Genomic DNA, 18,596 nt, shown 5'->3' with positions numbered 1-18,596 from the left:
GGACAAGGCAAGCGGCCTCAAATTGGTAAAACAATGGGGTTTGGGGGTCAGCTGGGTGGCTAAGTAGTTGGACGTCTGCCTCTGGCTCAGGTCATGATCCGGGGTCCTGGAATCGAGTCCTGCACTGGGCTCCCCACAGGGAGCCTACTTCTCCCTCTGCCTATGTCTGCTTCTCTCTGTATCTCTCATGAATAAATAAATAAAATCTTAAAAAAAAAAAACGGGTTTTTCTCCCCAAGTCCATAAACATCAATGTGCCCTGGGGGTGCTGGGGCTGAACAAACCTTCGAGAGGTTTGTTGTCTTAGTAAGGACAGCTCGAGTAAACCAAAAATCATACAAATAACAAAATTTCAAAGTCTAAGGGCAAAGTAGAAAGTGAAGGTGCTGGGGAGCAATGCAGGAAGCCTCGTGTACAAGTGGGGAGGCATCCCGGTGGAGGCAAGCCCTGAAGCCTGGGCCTGGGGAGAGTCAGGCAAGTGGAGCTCAGGACAAAGGGGCTACCTGGGGCACAGGTAGTGAGTGGCAGGTTGGAAGTGGCCAGAGGCCCCAGGAAGGCTGGCAGCCAGCTGAGCAGAGGGAGGTGACCCCAGATAAAGGCCTAAGAACACAGACCCACGGTGAGCCCTGAAAACCACAGCAGCAGAGGAGGATCGGTTCACCCTTTGGTCTGTTTGGTCCTGACCTCTGGCTTTGGAGGAAGATTCTCTTGGATCAGGGAACAGAGAAGGAGGAAGTGGGGAGAAAGGAGGTAAAGGATACAGCGGAACATTTCCCACTGTGAAATCTAAACGGAAGCACAAACCACAAGGAGTGGTGGTGCTCTGGTCCCCATGAAGGGACAGACCCAAAGGCCTGCGAAGTGAGGAACCCCCCCTCCCACATACCCCCCACCATCCACAACAACACTCGGGTCATCTGGGCTAACCCAACTTGTGCTGCTGGCAACACTGCCTGACCTTGGCCGTGCCAGCTAACCCCTCAATGAGTCAGCTTCCTGGTAGTGAACTTGTAAAAGGTCCCCGGCAGGAAGGAGTCAGAGTTATAAACAGGGCCTTCCAGAAGCATCTGCTACACGGCTCCCCTTGATTCCAGGGTGGGGCTGTGGCCATTCAGCATTTCTGGAATTGCCTGAATGAATGGTTTGCAGTCTTTCAGCACTGTAGCTGGAGGTTCCAAGTAAACCAAACAGCCTATAATTTCTAGTAGTCTAGTAAGGACCAGCAGGCACTCTGGGATGCAGGAACTCCCAACAATACCCTGGCTGGTCCCTCTCCCTGCTCCTTATCCCCCCTGGTACAATTCCAGGGCAGGAGTCTTCCAACATCCTCCTCCAAACAGAAGTGCCTGTTAGTCTAGACATTCCAGGTCAGAAGACGATGTCCAAAAGTTATAATGCCCCATGGAAATAAGGGGTGGAACTTTTAGAACTGGAAGCTTCCTAAGAGATCATTCAGTTTGAGCTCAATCTTGCCATTTTACAGATGAAGAAACAGAGACTCACACGAGTAAAGTGCTTTTCTCAGAGTCACTAGTTGCTCAGCCTCTCATCTTAAGCTAATTACAATTTGCTCTAAAAGGCCAATGCTAAAAAAAAAAAAGAAAGAAAAATAAAAAGCCAATGCTAATGTTATGTGTGCATATGTACAGAAAGAATCTGCTTTTGCTGTGCTTTTCCTCAGTTTGCTCCCTGCCCTCTATGCTCAAGTTCTAGGTTGACAAAGGTTCTCCCTGTCTCTTAAACTGGCTGCTCAGAGATCAGAAATCTGTTTCCAATTTAAAGCAGTTTCTGGTAAAAGTCCAGCTTTGTAGTGACTCTCAGTTCTTAGGGTCTGAAAGAGAACGTCAGAAACTTTCTTGTGCCTGGATCATCAGAAAATACAAAAGACCCTGGAAGGAGACACTAGGAAAGTTTCAGATGAGAATTCCTACCCAAGGTCAGGGAAAACATGACCAGAGGCCTCAGGAGCCTGGCGGGGTGGGGGGGGGGGGGGGGAGGAGACAGTGTTAAGTCCAAGGATAAATGGAACCTGCCACCACCTGAAGCCATCCTGACATGCACACGCGCGTACACACACACACATACACCCCAGGACAAACTGGTATGGAGTGCCAGCTCCTTCTCTACTTCCTTCCTAAACTCAAAAGATTCTTCTGGAAGCACAGAAGGACCTAGGAGTCCTACCAACTTGTCAATAGATTCCTTATTGCTACTACATTGTTCTGTGCGATGAAAAGTCACTTTTGAGGCAGACATTCTTAAAGCTCTAAGTGCTAACTATAAATATGCAGTAACTGGCAAAGTCGGTTCCCTGAACCCCCCATCCTTCCTGGGCTGCATAAATACACATACGTTAATTCTGTTTATTATCTGAGAAGCCAAGATTCCAAGGGGGGAAAAAAATGAAACACTTACATTAAAAGACAGCTCTCAAGTCTCACACGCTATTTAGGATTTTAACTATTTCACTGATCGCTCCTGACCAGACAGGGCACTTTCTATGGCATAACTTGAACCAGACCAAATCTTGGCTGCTACCCTGACCGTTTCTTCTGGGTAACAGCTCAGCATTGTCTAACGACACTGAAAAGGCCCACACACACCCTCCTTCAAAACACTCAGCAAAGAGATTCGGTAACAAAGACCTCCTGTGCCAGGGAAATCCACAGACACAGAAATAGAGGGCCAGCCTCGGGGTCAGCCAATTCTTGCCCATGTCACCGGACTGGCCTTTTAGAGAAACAGGACTCGGTTTCCAGAACCTGCGAGTTCCAGGAACTTCTGTCTAAACCCTAGACTAATACAGATACCAGGGGAGCATTCCTCAAGAGCCCAGTTTCGGGCTCTTTATCAAAACAGCCACGGGCTGCTGGGACAAGCCTGGGGACTGTACTCTCTGTATTTTATAAAAGGCTCCACTGGAGCCAGACAGACCAACAGGAAAGAGAGGAACGAGGGAAATGTTCAGCTACACAGTTGCCTTTAAAAAGCGATAAGGGGGCAGCCCGGGTGGCTCAGCAGTTTAGCACCGCATTTGGCCCAGGGTGTGATCCCAGAGACCCAGGATCGAGTCCCACGTCGGGCTCCCTGCATGGAGCCTGCTTCTCCCTCTGCCTGTTTCTCTGCCTCTCTCTCCCTCTCTGTCTCCTGAATGAATGAATAAATAAAAAATCTTTTAAAAGAATAATAAAAAGTAAAAAACGATTAGGAATGGCATGTGGATCTGAGTGTCAAGAACAGGTCCAGGTGCCATGGGGCTCTGGAACAGTCTCTGTCCTTTGGAATACACACCAGGCACCTACACTGTTTGTCAAGTTTCTCCCTCATAACTCTACAAACTGTGACCTGTGCCAGGAAAGGTCACTCAGGCAAACCCTAAACCTCCACCTAGTCACATGATGGTATTTAATTTTTAGCCACTTATCTGGCTGCTGCTGCAGCTGGCATTTGACACTAAGGCCACCCATTAATTATGAGACAATTAGGAGCAGAAGTGCCTTTGATATGACAGCCTTTCTCTCTGCCTCCTTGTTCCCACCCTCCTCTGGTCTTTAGCACTGTGGTTCAAGTTTCCACTCAGGGATGGAAACCCACCAGCCAATCACTTGGTAGCCGAGCAGGGAATTAAAATCCCAGAACATGGGAGAGAGAAACAAGAAACTTCAGAAAAGGGGAGTGAGAAAATTTCAGAACCGGGGGCAGGTTCCACGTGCAGGGCCCCATGAAAACTATCTCTGCTGATTCTGCAGTCAGAAGACTCAGAGCAGGGGAGTCTGGGTGGATCAGTGGTTGAGCATCTACCTTTGGCTCATGTCGTGATCCCAGGGTTGTGGGATCGAGTCCCACGTCAGGCTCCCTGCATGGAGCCTGCTTCTCCCTCTGCCTATGTCCCTTGCTTCTCTCTCTGTATCTCTCATGAATAAATACACAAAATATTTTTTTAAGTGGCTCAGAGTGGAACCCCAAAAGCAGAGTGTCAGAGGGGTACAGGCATCCTGATCATGACCAGGTACCTTGGGGACAGGATGTGACAGTCTAGGGGACAGACAATTGCAGGGCTCTGTTCTAACATCTACATCTCCTTTGGTCTAGATATAGATACTGAGATAATTCTTTGAGGGGCCCTTTCCTTTCCTGAACCTCTAGATGAGGTTCAGGTTCCCTGAGGACAGGCTCAACACCCACTACAATAATGATTTGTCAATATATCTATCCTCCCTGACAGACGAGGACTTCTTGGGGAGAGATCCCCAAGGTGTCAAGACTCTGGCTCCCATGAGGTCACTCTGCAAATGTCCTCACTCCTTAATTAATGGAGTCATTCAGTGAAGTCCAGCAGATGAAACTGCATTGTTGCAAATGCCTTTCAACTCTTCCATGGTTCTATGAATCAGGCTAACACAAGCCCACATTTAGCAAACAAGCCACGGAGACAGTGACTAAGGAAAGAGACTGACTTGATTCTTCAGTTAAAGACGTGCCCTGGGTCTGCCCTTTTGGCCCTCACACACATGTGTACACACACCAACACCTTTCCGTTGGAAAGGCTTCCCTGTTCCAGTCTGAGTTCTCAGATCTGCTCATCAGCTAAACCACCCTGTCCCATGATAGCCCTGGGACATCCTTGGGACATCCCCTATCCCAGGGGAGCGGAGCCCAGCAAGTCAATGGCAGTGTTTGGCACGTTCCTGTTCCGAGCAGGCCTGGCTGGCAAGCTTCCTGCAGGCTGCTGGTGTCCACCCACCACCACCTTCCACACCTACTGCCGGGCCTGGGGCCAGCAAGGCGCCAGCAAAACCCTCAAAGCAGGCAGCATGAGGAAACAAGAACCAGAGGACCTCAAGACAAAGGCACCTATGTCCTACCTCCTTCCCCTTTCTTTTCTATGACAGCGGTCGTGAGAAAACAAGGACAACACAGACACAAGGGCCCAAGGTGGGAAAGCCTCATCTGCCTGACACTCAAAGGGCAGACTCACTTAAAAAGTAAAAGTGGGCTGAGGAGCCTGGGTGGCTCAGTGGTTGAGTGTCTGCCTTCAGCTCAAGGCATGATCCCGGGATCCTGGGATCAAATCCCACATCAGGCTCCCCACAGGGAGCCTGCTTCTCCCTCTGCTTATGTCTCTGCCTCTCTCTGTGTGTCTCTTATGAATAAATAAAATCTTTAAAAAGAAAAAAGGGGGAAAGTGGGCCTATAAGATGCCAACTGACAGAGATGAACGGGCACACTGCTGTCCTCCATGCACACGACCTTACCATTCACTAGCCTAATCTCAGTAGCCACACACAGCTCTGCTCAGAGCCAGTTCCACAATAAACAATTCTGAATGTGTTTCCAAGCATGCTCAGAGTCTAACTGGCCCTTCCGCATCACCCAGCACAAGAGGCGGGGGCAGAGGGTCACCCTGGTCTTTACTCAACAGATGGGAGACGCTGTGTGCGGAGACAGGTGAAGCGCCCATGGCCGTGCAGCTGTAGCGAATCCCACAGTGGCTGGAAGAAGAGCCTGGATTTTCCATTCCAACGAGCTAACCTTACCCCTTTAACAGGATCCCAGTGTGATAGTAAATACCATGACCTGGCACCTACAGGGAGCTTTATACTTCTTCAACAGTATAAAGGTTGGTTTGCTGCGAGCCTGGCTGTATTTTCTTCCTGGATGCAGTAAGTAGACGTGAAAGGGAAGCAAGATGGTCACTGCTACACTTCCCTGGGTGAGGTAAGAAAACAGCTGTCCTAACTGACCAAGGAGCGATGACATAGTGCTCTTCCCAATAGGCCATCTCAATCCTTTGATTTGGGAAAGGATTCTCACGCCAGTCCAAATTCAAATCGCTATATTGAGCCCAATGTTTCAACTCCCCGCTGAAATGAGAAGGGGCCACAGCAGCTGCAAGTCACTCCAGAGAGAGAAACTGGACAGAGCCAAGAATTACCTAATGCAACGACCATTTGTCATCATCCCCTCGCCCTCTGTACTGGATGGAGTATCTGATCAAAGAACTCCTACTTATACGTTAGAGCCCTGCGTTCCAGGCCGTACTCTGATTTTCTGCTCACACTCCCTTAACTCTAGTTCTTCCTTCCCAAGAATGTAGCTGGGGCTGCACCATCTCCTCTCAGAACCCAGCTCAGGGGCTCTGCTGCCATTAACGTGTGAGTCTACTCCCTAGCAGCTCACTTACTTCCTCACCGTCCCCACCTTTAGCTCTGGTGTAACAGAAAATGCCTGAGTTCCAGAGCATGTTATTTTTCTGAAACTCGGTTTTCTCATGGGTGAGATAAGAAACAGCACATGCCTTTTCCCACCTTCAAAGAGCTAGAGAATCAAATGACAGAATGCAGGCAGAAACAATTCAAAAATACCGCAACATGAAAGCGCAAAAGCAACATACAAGCATAAACAGAGATTCAAGTAGTAACACTTTTAGAAATGATATAGGAGCTAAATTTAACTGACTGCTTACCAGGTACCTGATGCTATTCTTAACACTCTAGATGTATCCTAATTAATTCTCATAGCAACACTCTGAGGTGGGTACTGTGATGATCCCCGTTTTGCCGATGAGAAAAAGTAGGGGTAAAGCTACTGACGTAGCTTGTCTAGGCACCATTCCCAGGCAGGCTGGCCCCAGACCCTGTGCTGTGAACTTGAACTGCCCTCCTCTGAATCATTAAGCATATTGCCTCCGATACAATCTGTCATTATCTGGGCATGCCCAGGTTTACAAAAGCCACCCGCAAGTTCGCGATCCCACCTGAGCTCAGCAGCCCCGCCAAGTGAGTAAGCGGATGCTGTTAGTCTAGAAAACTAGTCTAGAACAAAGAGACATCAGCCTAGCCTAGAGAAGTAACTTGGCCAAGGTTTTAAAGCTGGCCAATGGCAAGACCAGGACTTAACTTCACAGGGCCTCCTGTGCTCCAGGGCAGTGCCCTTTTCTAGGGGCCTCCACGCCAGCACACACGGCCCTTCCCAGCCCTGGCCCACAGGAGCATCTCAAACGTAGCCTTTATGGTGGTGCCAAGGAACAAGAGCTGTCACCACGATGAGTGACCAGAGCAGGGGCTCTTGCTGGCCAGACCTCGGTGTGCCGCCCCTTCCTGGGCCTCTCGCCGGCTGCATCCAATACATCAGAGGAAGTCCTCTCAGCGACATGAAGCTACAGTCCCTCCACTTGACCCAACAATGGCCAGGCATTTCTTAAAGCTGTTATGCAACTCTTGCTTCAGCCAAGCTGCTGCTGGGATTTCTATTTCAACACGTTTTGTTTTCTCTTCGGAGAGAAAGCATGAATGTGAAACCATAACACCTCTTAGGGACCGGACAACAGCCCTTCCCGACTGTCTGGGGTTACTGGTAGGGTGGAGGATGTTTTCAGAGGCACCTTCTGGAAGCCAAGTTCAGCTTCCAGAATGACTAACCACCTCGGGGGTGAGCAAGAGGATTGGTGGGGTGGGGGGGCGGGCAGGCCAACTGACGGCCACTGTCTCCTACAGGGGAAGGAGCCAACTCGAGACTGCGTGGCAAAGAAGCCTTGAATGATGCTCCCTGGGCAGTCACTGGACCTGCAAGATGGCAGCTTGGGCACTCCAGAGTCCAAACACCCCAGACCTTGTGCCCATTTGAAAGTAAATACCAATTTGGCCCATTCCTACCCTCAAAGGGAGCCAGTCCTGCCACCTTAGCTCAGGATCTAATTATAGGGAGCAATGCTCTGGAAACAGAGGCCAGGACTTATTTTTGTTGTCCAGTGTCTAGCACAGAGACTGGCAGGAAAGGCGCTCAGTAAGCCTGGAATGAAGTGGGTGGCCAGATGAATTAACAGCTTAATGGCGATATAACTGTGGCTTGAGAATTCAACTACAAAAAAAAAAAAAAAAAAGACAAACACAAGGGCTGAGAAAGTCTTTCTACGGGCAAGGTACACGTGGATTCAAAAATAACACGCACAAAAACATTACAACTAGCATTTGTTTAGTAGCATGCTTCAAAGCACTTTTTCCCCCACATTTCTTCCCTTTTTTTTTTTTTTAGAGATTTATTTATTTATTTTAGAGAGAGAGAACATGCGGTGGGTGGGGGCAGGGGAGAGAAACTCAAGCAGACTCCCCACTGCGTGCAAAGCCTGCTGGGGGGCTTGATCCCACAAACCTGAGGTCACCACCCAAGCCAAAGTCAAGAGTCAGACGCCCAGTTGAATGAACCACCCAGCGCCACCCCTCCCCATCTCTTTAAAACAACTGAGCCTGCACTCATTCAACCAATATTCACACAATACCTTTGTCTTGCTCTGGTGGACAAGTCAGAGGGGAGAGGATCTGGGTCTCTGCACACTGTTCAAGGTTCAGGCTTTATTCTGCAAGCAACAGGGACAGCTAGGGGAATATGAGGCAGAGAGAGACACCAGCTGATATGAGATGCAGAAGATGGGACTGGTCCTCAGGCCCCAGTGTGGACTCTGCTACACGTGGAGCACAGGCTAGATTTTCCATTCTAGTCAACTAACCTTACCTTTTAACAGGCTCCCAGTATGATAATACCACAACCTGGCCCCTGCAGAGAGCTTTATACTTTTTAAATTGCATTCACTGTTTAAACACAGTTCACTGCAAACCTGCCTGCAGGTTTTTCTTCCCAGATGGAGGAACTAGACCTGAAAGGATGGGGATTGTGACTTGTCCCTATTTAAGAAGACTACAGCCACCCACAAGCTACAGGACTCAGAGGTGAGTGTGAACAGCTATGAAAGATTTCCAGTAAATCATTCAACAATTTCCTAACTGAGCCCCTATTATGTGCCAGGTATGGTTTCTGGCAATAGGAAGATACCAGAGAATAGAAGAGCAAAAGATTCCTGCCCACTGGGAGCTTACATTCAGATAAGGGGAGACAGACCATAAATAACACATAATATTCTAAATAGAAATAACATATACAACAAATATAAGTAATAAATATAAGTAAATGGCACTGCATGTTAGAAGGTAACACATGCTGTGGAGAAGAATGGCATGGCCAGGCCACAGGGAAATGGGGACAAGAAGTGTCTCAAGTGGTTGGGGATGCCATCGATCCAAAGCAGACAGTGAGTCCTCCCAAAACCAAGGCGTGGTGGGAGGGAGAAGAATAAATACATGCAGGAGCTATTAGAGATGCACAAATGGAAGGGTCTTGAAAACATAAGAGGTGGCGGCTGGGGAGAGTGGGCAGAGGTGAGAGAAAACGTGAAGAGGACCACCAAGTTTCTGGGGGAGGGGGGGTCCAGGCTGGAGGGGAGGCCGGGATGACCACACTGGACGTCCTGGCCACCGAGACAGCCAAGTCTCCGACGTGTCTGTGAGGCAAGAGGCTGTCCAGCTTCCAGGAAGACTGCACCAGAGACACCAATCTGCCATCTGTGAGTAACGGGGACCCAGACAGAAACTGAGACATGTGTCCTGGGAGAAGAAAGGAAGGTGGCAGACTGACTTCCAAGGAAAACCAGGCTGCTGCCCCTCATCAGAGAGACCAGGAAAACAGTGACTGATTTTATTAGCAAGATCACTAGCAGCCTCTGAGAGGATTCCAGCAGAGGGTTGGGCACAAAGCCAAAGGCCGGGGCCTATGAGGGTTTGGGAGGCGGATAAGGTGAGGAAGCAGAGACCAAGTGTCAATGATCCTTTCCTAACACTTGTTATTCTAAGGAGAAAAACCCTCGGGGCACACGGGGTCAAGGTGAGATGTCTAGGGTTTGTCTGTTATTTAAGATGGGACACGCCTGCACTGTATAAATGCTTTTAGGAAGGAATCACTGGTCAGGGGAAGGCTAAAGATACTAAAGCCGAGTTACTCATCAGAGAGATGACCAAAATAACTACCACCATGACCATTTATAGCACATTTGTGCAGGAAACACTGCAGCAAGAGCTTTATGTGAGTTGCCTCATTTAATTCTTTCAAGAGCCCTATAAGGTAGGGCTTGGTGTTAACATCCCCACTCTGCAGACAAGGATACTGAACTGGGGTAGAGGCAGGATTGTATGTGGGTGGTTCCCACACACCCCCTTTCCCCAGGCCCACCGACTCGCCTTTGGCAAAGGAAGGACCCTCTTACCTTACAACAGCAGGAAGGTATGGGACAGCATGCTGGTTGGGAGGACAGTGACAGCAAGATGAGCTTGACCGGGGTCTTGGTTTCTGGATGAGCTCGGGAGCAATATGCTAAGCAGAGGCTGAGAAAGCAGAGGGATGGGAAGTGGAGAAACAGGAGCCTACATGGTCTGGAGCAGCTGTTGAGAGGACTGGAAGCAGAATGACCAGAACCCACAGAAGGACAGGCTGAGGGCCCAGAGGCGTGCGCACACAGAACACCAATGGAGACAACATGTGATTTTTCCCCAGAAGGGCTTGACTGCTCAACAGGGTAACGGGCCATCCAGGATGGGGGTTTGGGCAGGCCAGTGTGGAGGGGAAGGAGAGGTCCCGGGAGCGGCTGCAGTGGCTCCGGTCTGGATGAGGAGGACAGGGCCAGGCTGAGGGGGAAGAGAAGAGGCAGGGACCTAGCCCAGTGTGGCCAGGTTGACACATCTGGATTCAAGCCCTCAGAGGTGCCAAAGCTCTGGGTTAGGACAAGGCCCCCGTGGAGTTTAGTAAGGCCACCGACCTGAAGGACATAAAGAACACAGGGATTTGGATTAGTCGGGTGGCACCCAGGAGGGGGGGGGGTCCTCAGAGTGATGACGGGATTCCTTCGTGGTGGAAGCAGTCTGCGCCAGACGCCCAAGTCCAGAGAGAGGGGGGCAGGGGAGCTGCACAGCTATGTTGTGGCCGACGATGGAGACAGGAGCACTGACCCACAGACAGCGCTCACCACACGGCAGGCTCTGTCAGCAATGTTCTCCGGACCTAACCCGCACAGTCGCTCCCGGGCAGCAGTACCACATTCCCCTTTGCACGGACGGCCACCGGGGCCCAGAGGGAAGATGGGAGGAGGGACTTGCCCAAGGTCACACCAAGCGGAGCCAGGACCAATCCATAGTCTGGCTCAAGGGTCCCTGCTCCTTATCATTCCACCTCCCGCCCTTCAGTATAAGTCAGGCCGGAGGCAGAGGTGGGTAGATGAAAGAGAGACAGACAGAGAGATGGAGAGAGAGAGAGAGAGAGAGAGAGAGAGAGAGAGAAAGGGGAGGAGCCTCAAAGGAGGGGGAGAGGCTGAGAAGAGGCTGGTCGGTAATGGTGAGAGGGCAGGAGCCCCACAGATGCCTGGGCTTGAGCTCATGGGCATGCTACACTCCAGAGTCTTCAGGGAAGGAGTGGCCTCAAGGGAAGAGCTGGATTTCTATCAGGACACGGAGACGGAAGGAACATTCAGTGCAGATATAAGGGAGCTTGTTCCAAGGAACTTCCGCAGGGTGTGATGAGAAATACGGTAAGCAGCAAGCGGTGGAAGGCTAGGTCAGGAGAGAGAAACCAGCGGGAAAATTAGGATCTGCATTTTACAGACAGAGCAATCACATCTCAGAAAAGCTATGCTTCCTGCCCCAACCAGCAAGTCAAAGACTAGGGATCTGAATCTCTCCCCAAGAGAGTTCTCTGAGGGTGAGAGAACCCTCAGAACCTTTCCAGCTTGGAAAGAGCTTGGGGGAAGGTCTGTAGTTCAAGACAAAGTGGTTAGATACATTCCACCCTCTCCCCACCCATAGAAAATGTCAGCCAGGAGCACTCAAGGTGGAGGCGGGGAGGGGAAGGGCAGGCTCGGGCTCCCCACGCCCGCCCAAGAGCCCCAGCAAGCAGCAGGACCGTAGAGACACGGCTGCAGCCTGCCCTGAGGAGGCCAGAGGGCTCAGAGGATGAAAAAAAGAAAAAGGAAATTCCCCGAGAAGGAAATGTCGGGTACTAGGAGAAATACGGAGACAGCCAGAATGTTCTGGGGTTGAAGAGAGACTGCCAAAGGCTTCATTCAACACAGAAGCCAGTTCATCCAGTGGGTTGGGGAAAGACAGCCTCCTAAAGCTGGAAGGGAAGTAAAAAAGGGAAAGTGGACTTCAGTCGGTCAGCGCTCCAAAGAGCAGAAGCTCTCAAGAAAACCAAGGAAAAGGGGATGCCTGGGTGACTCAGGGGTTGAGCATCTGCCTTTGGCTCAGGTCATGATCCTGGGGTCCTGGGATCAAGTCCTGCATCGGGCTCCCCGCAGGGAACCTGCTTCTCCCTCTGCCTATGTCTCTGCCTCTCTCTGTGTCTCTCATGAATAAATAAATAAAATCTTAAAAAAAAAATTAAGAAAGAAAACCAAGGAAAGGTCTGGGACACACACTCCACAGACACACGCGCACACATCCCTGAGTGCTTGAATGACACAGTCAGGTAGACTGTGTCCAGTAAGGCCCACTGCCTCGCCCTACTCAAGAGGGGAGGGCGCCCTCCCTGCCCATTAGAATTCTGGGGTGTCCCCCCAAGGCCTGCCCCAGCCCGCCCCTCCCCCACTTCCGGGCTGAGGGGGCTGGGTAAGGTCCTCCCCCTCTTCCCGGGCAGGCCTGCAAAGGTGCAGACCCAGGCTCCGGGCATCAGCAGGGGCAGTCACGAGGCAAACAAAAGGACACAAGTCCAAGAGTACACCTCTCTTCATTCTGTGCCCCTTCCAAATGCACCTTTGAGAAAAGCATCACCCACTTAAGGACAGAAAAAAAACGGGGGGAGGGGGGAGGGGAAGGACCTAAAGGAGACAAGACAGGAGAAGAGAGACGGAAAAATCACTATAATTTTCTCGCAAGAACTCGAGCAATTTGGGATTTCACGCCCTTTTGAAGCTGAATGGCATCTACTGAACTGTACTTGGTTTCGAAAACGCTGCAGTGGGTGCAGCCTTCCCCCCACCCTGCTGAGCACCCTGGCTCCCAGCAGGCCTGCAAGGCCGGGACCCCGGGGGGGGGGGGGGGGGGGGGGGGGCGGGGAGGGTGGTGGAGAAAACTCGAAAGCTGAGGAATGCTGAGCCATCCTGGCACCTGCCTGGTCACTGCTGCTCCAGAAACCCCTGAGGCCAACCGAGGTTTCCAACTGGCTCAGCACCCACCAGCTCCTCGAGAGAAGGCGAGCCTCAGGCCCTCGCGGTCCTCTCCTGGCCGTGGACTGTGCTGGAAGCAGGGCTGGGAAGCAGGGCTTCTCCCAGCACACGTAGGGACCGCGTTTCCCTGAGAAGCAGAGAGAAGGGCTGAGAAAGGGCCAGCGGAAGCTGCCTCGCTTCAAATCTTTCCTGTTTCCTTTTGCCCCCCGCTTTCACCACCACGGGATTCGGCATGGTCTAGAGTGGTGTGCCTAATCTGGTTGGAATTTCCTCCTCCACCCACCTGGCATTCTCCCCACAGTCTTGAGCACTCCCGACCAGGGCTTCTCGCAGCCACCCCACGCGCGGTCTAGGTGATCACGCCACTTGGCCACTCGGGAGCACCCGCTAGAGAATCAAGGAAAACCCGCTGCAAAGCCCCAGTTGGAAAGAAACGAGTAATTGCTACTGTTGGCGAAAACGCTGCAGGGCCCCCATATGCTCCCTCCCTTGGTACCATGCAGACCAGACAGGGAGTGGGAACCAACAGGAGGTCCCAGTGACCTGGCCCTAGCCCTTTGCAGATTCGTAAGCACTCACACTCCACCCCTAGGGACTAAGTGAGGGAAGGCGGCACAGGAAGGAACAGCAAAGTTGCCAAAGGTCTTCCAAATAACCCTTTAATAATCACAGACTGCTGGAGCTCGAGAGACATTAGTGATCATCGGGTTCAGTGTTCTTTTTTGGCTGTAACCCCCAGTCAGAAGGGGATTTGACACAGCCATCCAGGGGACACACACACACACACACACACACACAAAACCCAAACAACTTCACCAAGCAAGGCTTCTTACTGTATGGCACACACACACTTGCATTTTGTACTCTCACCATTAGAAAGACTGATCTTTCTTAAAATGTTGATGCCATTAAGGGGTCACAAGACACAGTTTGAAAAATACAGGTAATTAAAGTCACACGGGAGGGGGGGTATTAGGATGGGACTTCATGGGAAACATATTTAAACATAATAATGTTAAGCATCAGTAAGGTTGGCTTTCTGCCCTTATGACCACAAGAGCAAGCAGCTCCTGGCTCAGTGGTCAAAGTGACCAGCACTGAGTTCCATGGACCACAGCATCTAGGATGGAAAAACTGGAAAAAGCAGGCCCACCTGATACCCTCACTTAATTCACATATTCACAGTTCAAAACGTGTGCCTTATAAAATCAGAGAAAAATTTTTTGCCGACATACAATTGACACTGCCATGGCTTCAACTGTAATAATTATTTGGAATTTCAAGTATCATAAAAGAGGACAATAGGTTTTCTGTGTACATAGAAAGGGGGACAGATTAAAAATGGGGAGAAATACTCAAATGGCCCATAGCCCCCATTTTACAGTGACAAAACTAAGATATAGAACAGTGCCTAAAGCATGAAGCAAGTTAGGGGCAGGGCTGGAAACCCCACCCAGGGCTCCTGTCTCCATTACTCACGGTCTCCACCATCCAAAATATTTAAGAAGAACACAGTCGAGGTCTCCCCAAGTGAAGCATTTCTATGACTGAGGCATGGATGCGTCCCTGATATGTCATGCTGGGCACAGACAACTGTGCTGATCTCGGCAGACCTCGGCACTCGGCACTCGGCTGTAGCCTCCCTGGGACCATGCAACAGGACTCCCACCACTTAACTATCTCTGTGTGTGCCTTTTGTCTCAGCTGGAAAATGAAAAGAATAATCCTTGCTACCCCCCAAGAAAGTTGTCGTGAAAAATGAGGTGCTTTCAAACTCAACCTGCATGCTTAAACAAAGAAGGACTCCCTCACTAATGAGCTAACCCAGGCCTTCATGTCAAGCCCCTTAAGGTGAGTGACTTGTCTGGGACAGCCAATCCTGTTGCCTATCCAGAGGTGAAAACTGCTATGTAAAATAATACTAAGCACACAGGGACATGTGGACTAAAACATACAACGTCTACAGGGCAGAAGGCAAGGCAGGTAAGAAACTAAACACACAACATATAAGACAGATGCCTCTTTAGACTGACAGAGGAAGGTGAGAAGGCATGACTAATTACATCCAACCCTGAAGATAAGCTCTAGTGATGCTCTGAACCAAACTCAGCAAAATCTCACAGGTGATATAGCTCTCCAATGGGACGTTCATCTCAGCCACCCTGTGGGTCTGGTGCCTGCTGAAATAACATCTCCCTGCCCCTAACTTTCCCCATACTCTGTCCAAGGCATTGGAGACAACAGCTTCGAATATGGGAAATTTTATTACAAGAGATGGATTCTTTCCTATACAAATGCCATCTGGTATGTGTCCAGGGTCTTTCCTGGAGAAGCTGTGAAAACCTGCGGGGCAAGATCTGCCCCCAGGCCCTCCAGGCCCTCCATAACCCAGGCGGCGAACCCTTAATCCCCCCTGGGGATTCTGAAGGGTCAGAAGAGTGACCCTCCAAGAGTTTGCCCCAGGCCCTGAAACACAAAGGCTTGGGCCTCACCTTACTACAAATGCCCACACTTTCTCTCACTGGATTCCCATCTGTGCACTGACTGCTAGCTCGCTGAGAGCTGCCCAGGGCAGGGCAAACCCTGTCTTAGACATTCGGGTCTTCACACCGCCCCCCCCCCCCCATGTGGGGCCAGCCTCAGCAACAAGACACAGCCACCAATAGGGGGGCTCTGTGGGGTCCCGCCTTTCAAGAGAACTGCCACCCGGAGAGGCCCCCAAAATCTCCGAAAGCACTCTAAGGCTGGAGTCAGAGGAAACAGGTGGAGTATGAGCCTGGCCAGGTGGATCAGTTCATATCTCTTTGCCTCAGTTTGTTCATCTGTTAATCCCTGGGCTGCTGAACGGATTCGATGAGTGATGCCCACAAAAGTGCAAGACATCAATACCTGGACTACCTGCCTGCCACTGGGTGTCCTATACAGGCAGGCAGAAGGCAGCTCTAGCCTAACAGGAAAAATCCCCCTGGCTAACGCTGCCTTCTTGCAAAAATGTACCTAAAACTACCTCGGGGAAGGGCGAGCAAACCAAGTGAGTGCCTATTACACAACCCACAGTTAAAGAGTCGTATAGCAGAGCATATGCTCTCCTTGCCCGCCTTCCCTGCAACAAAAAGAGAAGGCAAATGTCACTGCAGGGCTCCCTCGCCTGTGGGCTGCTCGGCTGCCCCAACTCCTGCGGGAAGAGGCGCAGACACCCTGAGCGTCGCTGAACCGGTATGCCCGAGAGAGCTGCCAAGAACCGGTAGAACCCCTGCCCCTCCCACGCCTCCCCAGGGACCCGGGGCGCAGCAGCCACACACCCAAGCCGGGGCCACGTTTCTCAGCGCTGAGCGTGCCGAGCGCCTGCGGGCGGCCAGCTGCCGGGCTCCCTCGGACACTGCGCACGTGTGGGCAGCCTGGGCCACCCCGCACCGACCCGCGGGGCAGCGCGCGCGCCTGCGGAGCCGCGGGCAGCTGCAACCCCGAAGCCCCGGCACCGCGTGGGCAGGCGCGGTAAACTGTGCAAAGCCGCACCGATCGCCTCCCTCGGGCACCCCGCCGCCGCCGCCGCCGCCGAGCCCGGGGGCGCTCGCCAGTCCTCCTCCCCCGCCGCAGCGCCGCCAGCAGCCCGGGTCGGGAAGGCGGCGCGAGCGGCGGTGCGCGGCGCCTGCCGGGGCCCCCTCGTGGGCTGGGGGCTGGGGCTGGGGCTGGGGCGGGGGCTGGGGCGGCCCCGGGGCCCCCGCGCGCAGCCGGGAGCGGAGGCGGTTTCGGGGCGCTCCCCCAGGCTGCGCGCGCGGGATGCAAGCGCACGCGCGCGCCCCCCGGTCCCCGAGGTCCCCGCGCGCCTCACCTTCACCGAGTCGACCGGGTACATGACCGAGTGCTCCAGGATCCCGGCCATCGCTCCGGCTGTCATGTGCGTGGATAAGGAGGCGCTGGTCGGCAGGTTCTCGTAGTCCTCCGACCCGGCGTCCTTGCAGCCGCCGCCGCCATCGCGGCTGTCCCCATCCATCCTGCGCCCCACAGCCTGGCCCCCTACGCCGCCGCAGCGCAGCTCCATGCGCCAGCTCCGCGGGGCGCGGGAGGCTGCAGGAGGTGGGCAGGGAGGGGGAGGGGGCGAAAAACTTCACTTCTTAAAGTGGGAACCACCTCCCCGGTTTTGCGGCGCCTGACGCCATGGCGGGCTGGGGTGGAGCCAAGGGGCCCGAGACACCAATCGCTGGAAAAGAAGAGGCCGGCCGCGGCCGCGCCATTGGCGTGCGGGACCCTGGGGACCCGCCTTCCTGTGTGACGTCACCGTCCAGTGCAAATTTCCAAGCAACCGGACGGGGGCGAGAGGAGACGTTGGGGTGTCCCGGGAAGTTGTGGTGCCTCCCGGGGGCTGCTGCCGCGCTCGGCGCAGGCGGGGCGGGACGGGGCCGGCGGTCCCTGCGGAGGGTCGTCTGGGCCCGCGGCAGGGGGGACGTGCCCGGGGCTGCAGGAACAACGGTTAACCCTTCCCCGGAGCCCGGGGTTTTGCAAACATTGTTGCTCAGCAAGCACTGGCATTCCTCAGGCCTCGAGTGGGGACAGTTACTGCCAATGCCATTTATGGGGCAGTTACCGATGGCTGGATCGGAGGGGGGCGGGGGGGCCCACGTGGGGGTGGAGTGGAGTTCTGGAATTGGAGACACACTGCGCGAGATCTGGGGGGGCAGCAGCCTCTTTTGTGCAACACAAGGGCGTATAAGGTGGAGGAGACAGAGCTAAAACTCAAGGTCCTGTGCGAGGCTGCTTTGTTGGAGAGAACATTCATTTAGTGGAAATTTTTTCATCTCATTAGAACACATAGAGCTAAATTTGTTTCTCTTCTTATCCTCATCAGGACACTTAAGGGATGCCTAGGTGGCTCCTCGGTTTGGCGCCTGCCTTCGGCCCAGGGCATGATCCTGGAGTCCCAGGATCGAGTCCCACATCGGGCTCCCTGCATGGAGACTGCTTCTCCCTCTGCCTATGTTTCTGCCTCTCTCTCTCTCTCTCTCTCTCTCTGTCTCTCATGAATAAATAAATAAAATCTTAAAAACAAAAAAAAAAAAGGACACTTAAAGCCCCATTGCCCTGGACTGATCGAAAGACATGAGTAGGCATCAGAATGGAACCTCTCTGAGACCTCTTAAGCGCGTTTTTCTCAGGACTGGTATGCCTGCGAGGTCTTTAGAGGCTGGTCTCTCAGGTGCAAAGTGGCCCTGAGTAAAATCTTGCAGCATTGCATCTGCCTGCCTTTTAAGACTCTGGTCTCCTGGTTCTTAAAGTATCCCATGCTGACTTCCAAAAGTGTAACCCAGGCTTTATTTCAACCTAAACAATACTGTCTTGCTTTATCTCGGGGAAGAGGGAGAAATCAAAAAGTAGAGGAATGACCTGTCTATGGAAGTCTCCATGAAAGCATGGCATCTGCATACATAAAAGTGCATGTTCCGGGGCTTGCCACTTGGCACTTCTGAGGTACCAGACACCTTATCCAGAGAAGCCTTCTGGTCAGAAGAGCTGGGCCTTGAGATATGAAAGGGTGGGGGAGAGCCTGAAGATGCTGCAC

General features: G+C 52.4%; 1 protein-coding gene across 2 annotated transcripts in view; it reads right to left on the bottom strand.

The window, feature by feature from the left end:
- SLC25A37 (solute carrier family 25 member 37) overlaps window positions 1-17,310 on the bottom strand; it is a 41,845-nt gene extending 24,535 nt beyond the window's left edge. The window contains exon 1 of one of the 2 annotated variants that reach the window (XM_026007914.2): window positions 16,872-17,310. In XM_026007914.2, the coding sequence (XP_025863699.1) occupies window positions 16,872-17,081 (210 nt within the window). In that variant the 5' untranslated portion in view covers window positions 17,082-17,310. The remainder of the gene's footprint in view (window positions 1-16,871) is intronic. The other variant, XM_026007915.2, reaches the window with a different exon arrangement.
- Between the last annotated feature and the right edge of the window lie 1,286 nt (window positions 17,311-18,596).

This window comes from Vulpes vulpes, chromosome 9, assembly GCF_048418805.1.
Source record: "Vulpes vulpes isolate BD-2025 chromosome 9, VulVul3, whole genome shotgun sequence".
Classification (NCBI taxonomy): domain Eukaryota; kingdom Metazoa; phylum Chordata; class Mammalia; order Carnivora; family Canidae; genus Vulpes; species Vulpes vulpes.
The sequence above is the reverse complement of the archived record's forward strand: the minus strand, read 5'-3'. Positions and strand labels throughout refer to the sequence as shown.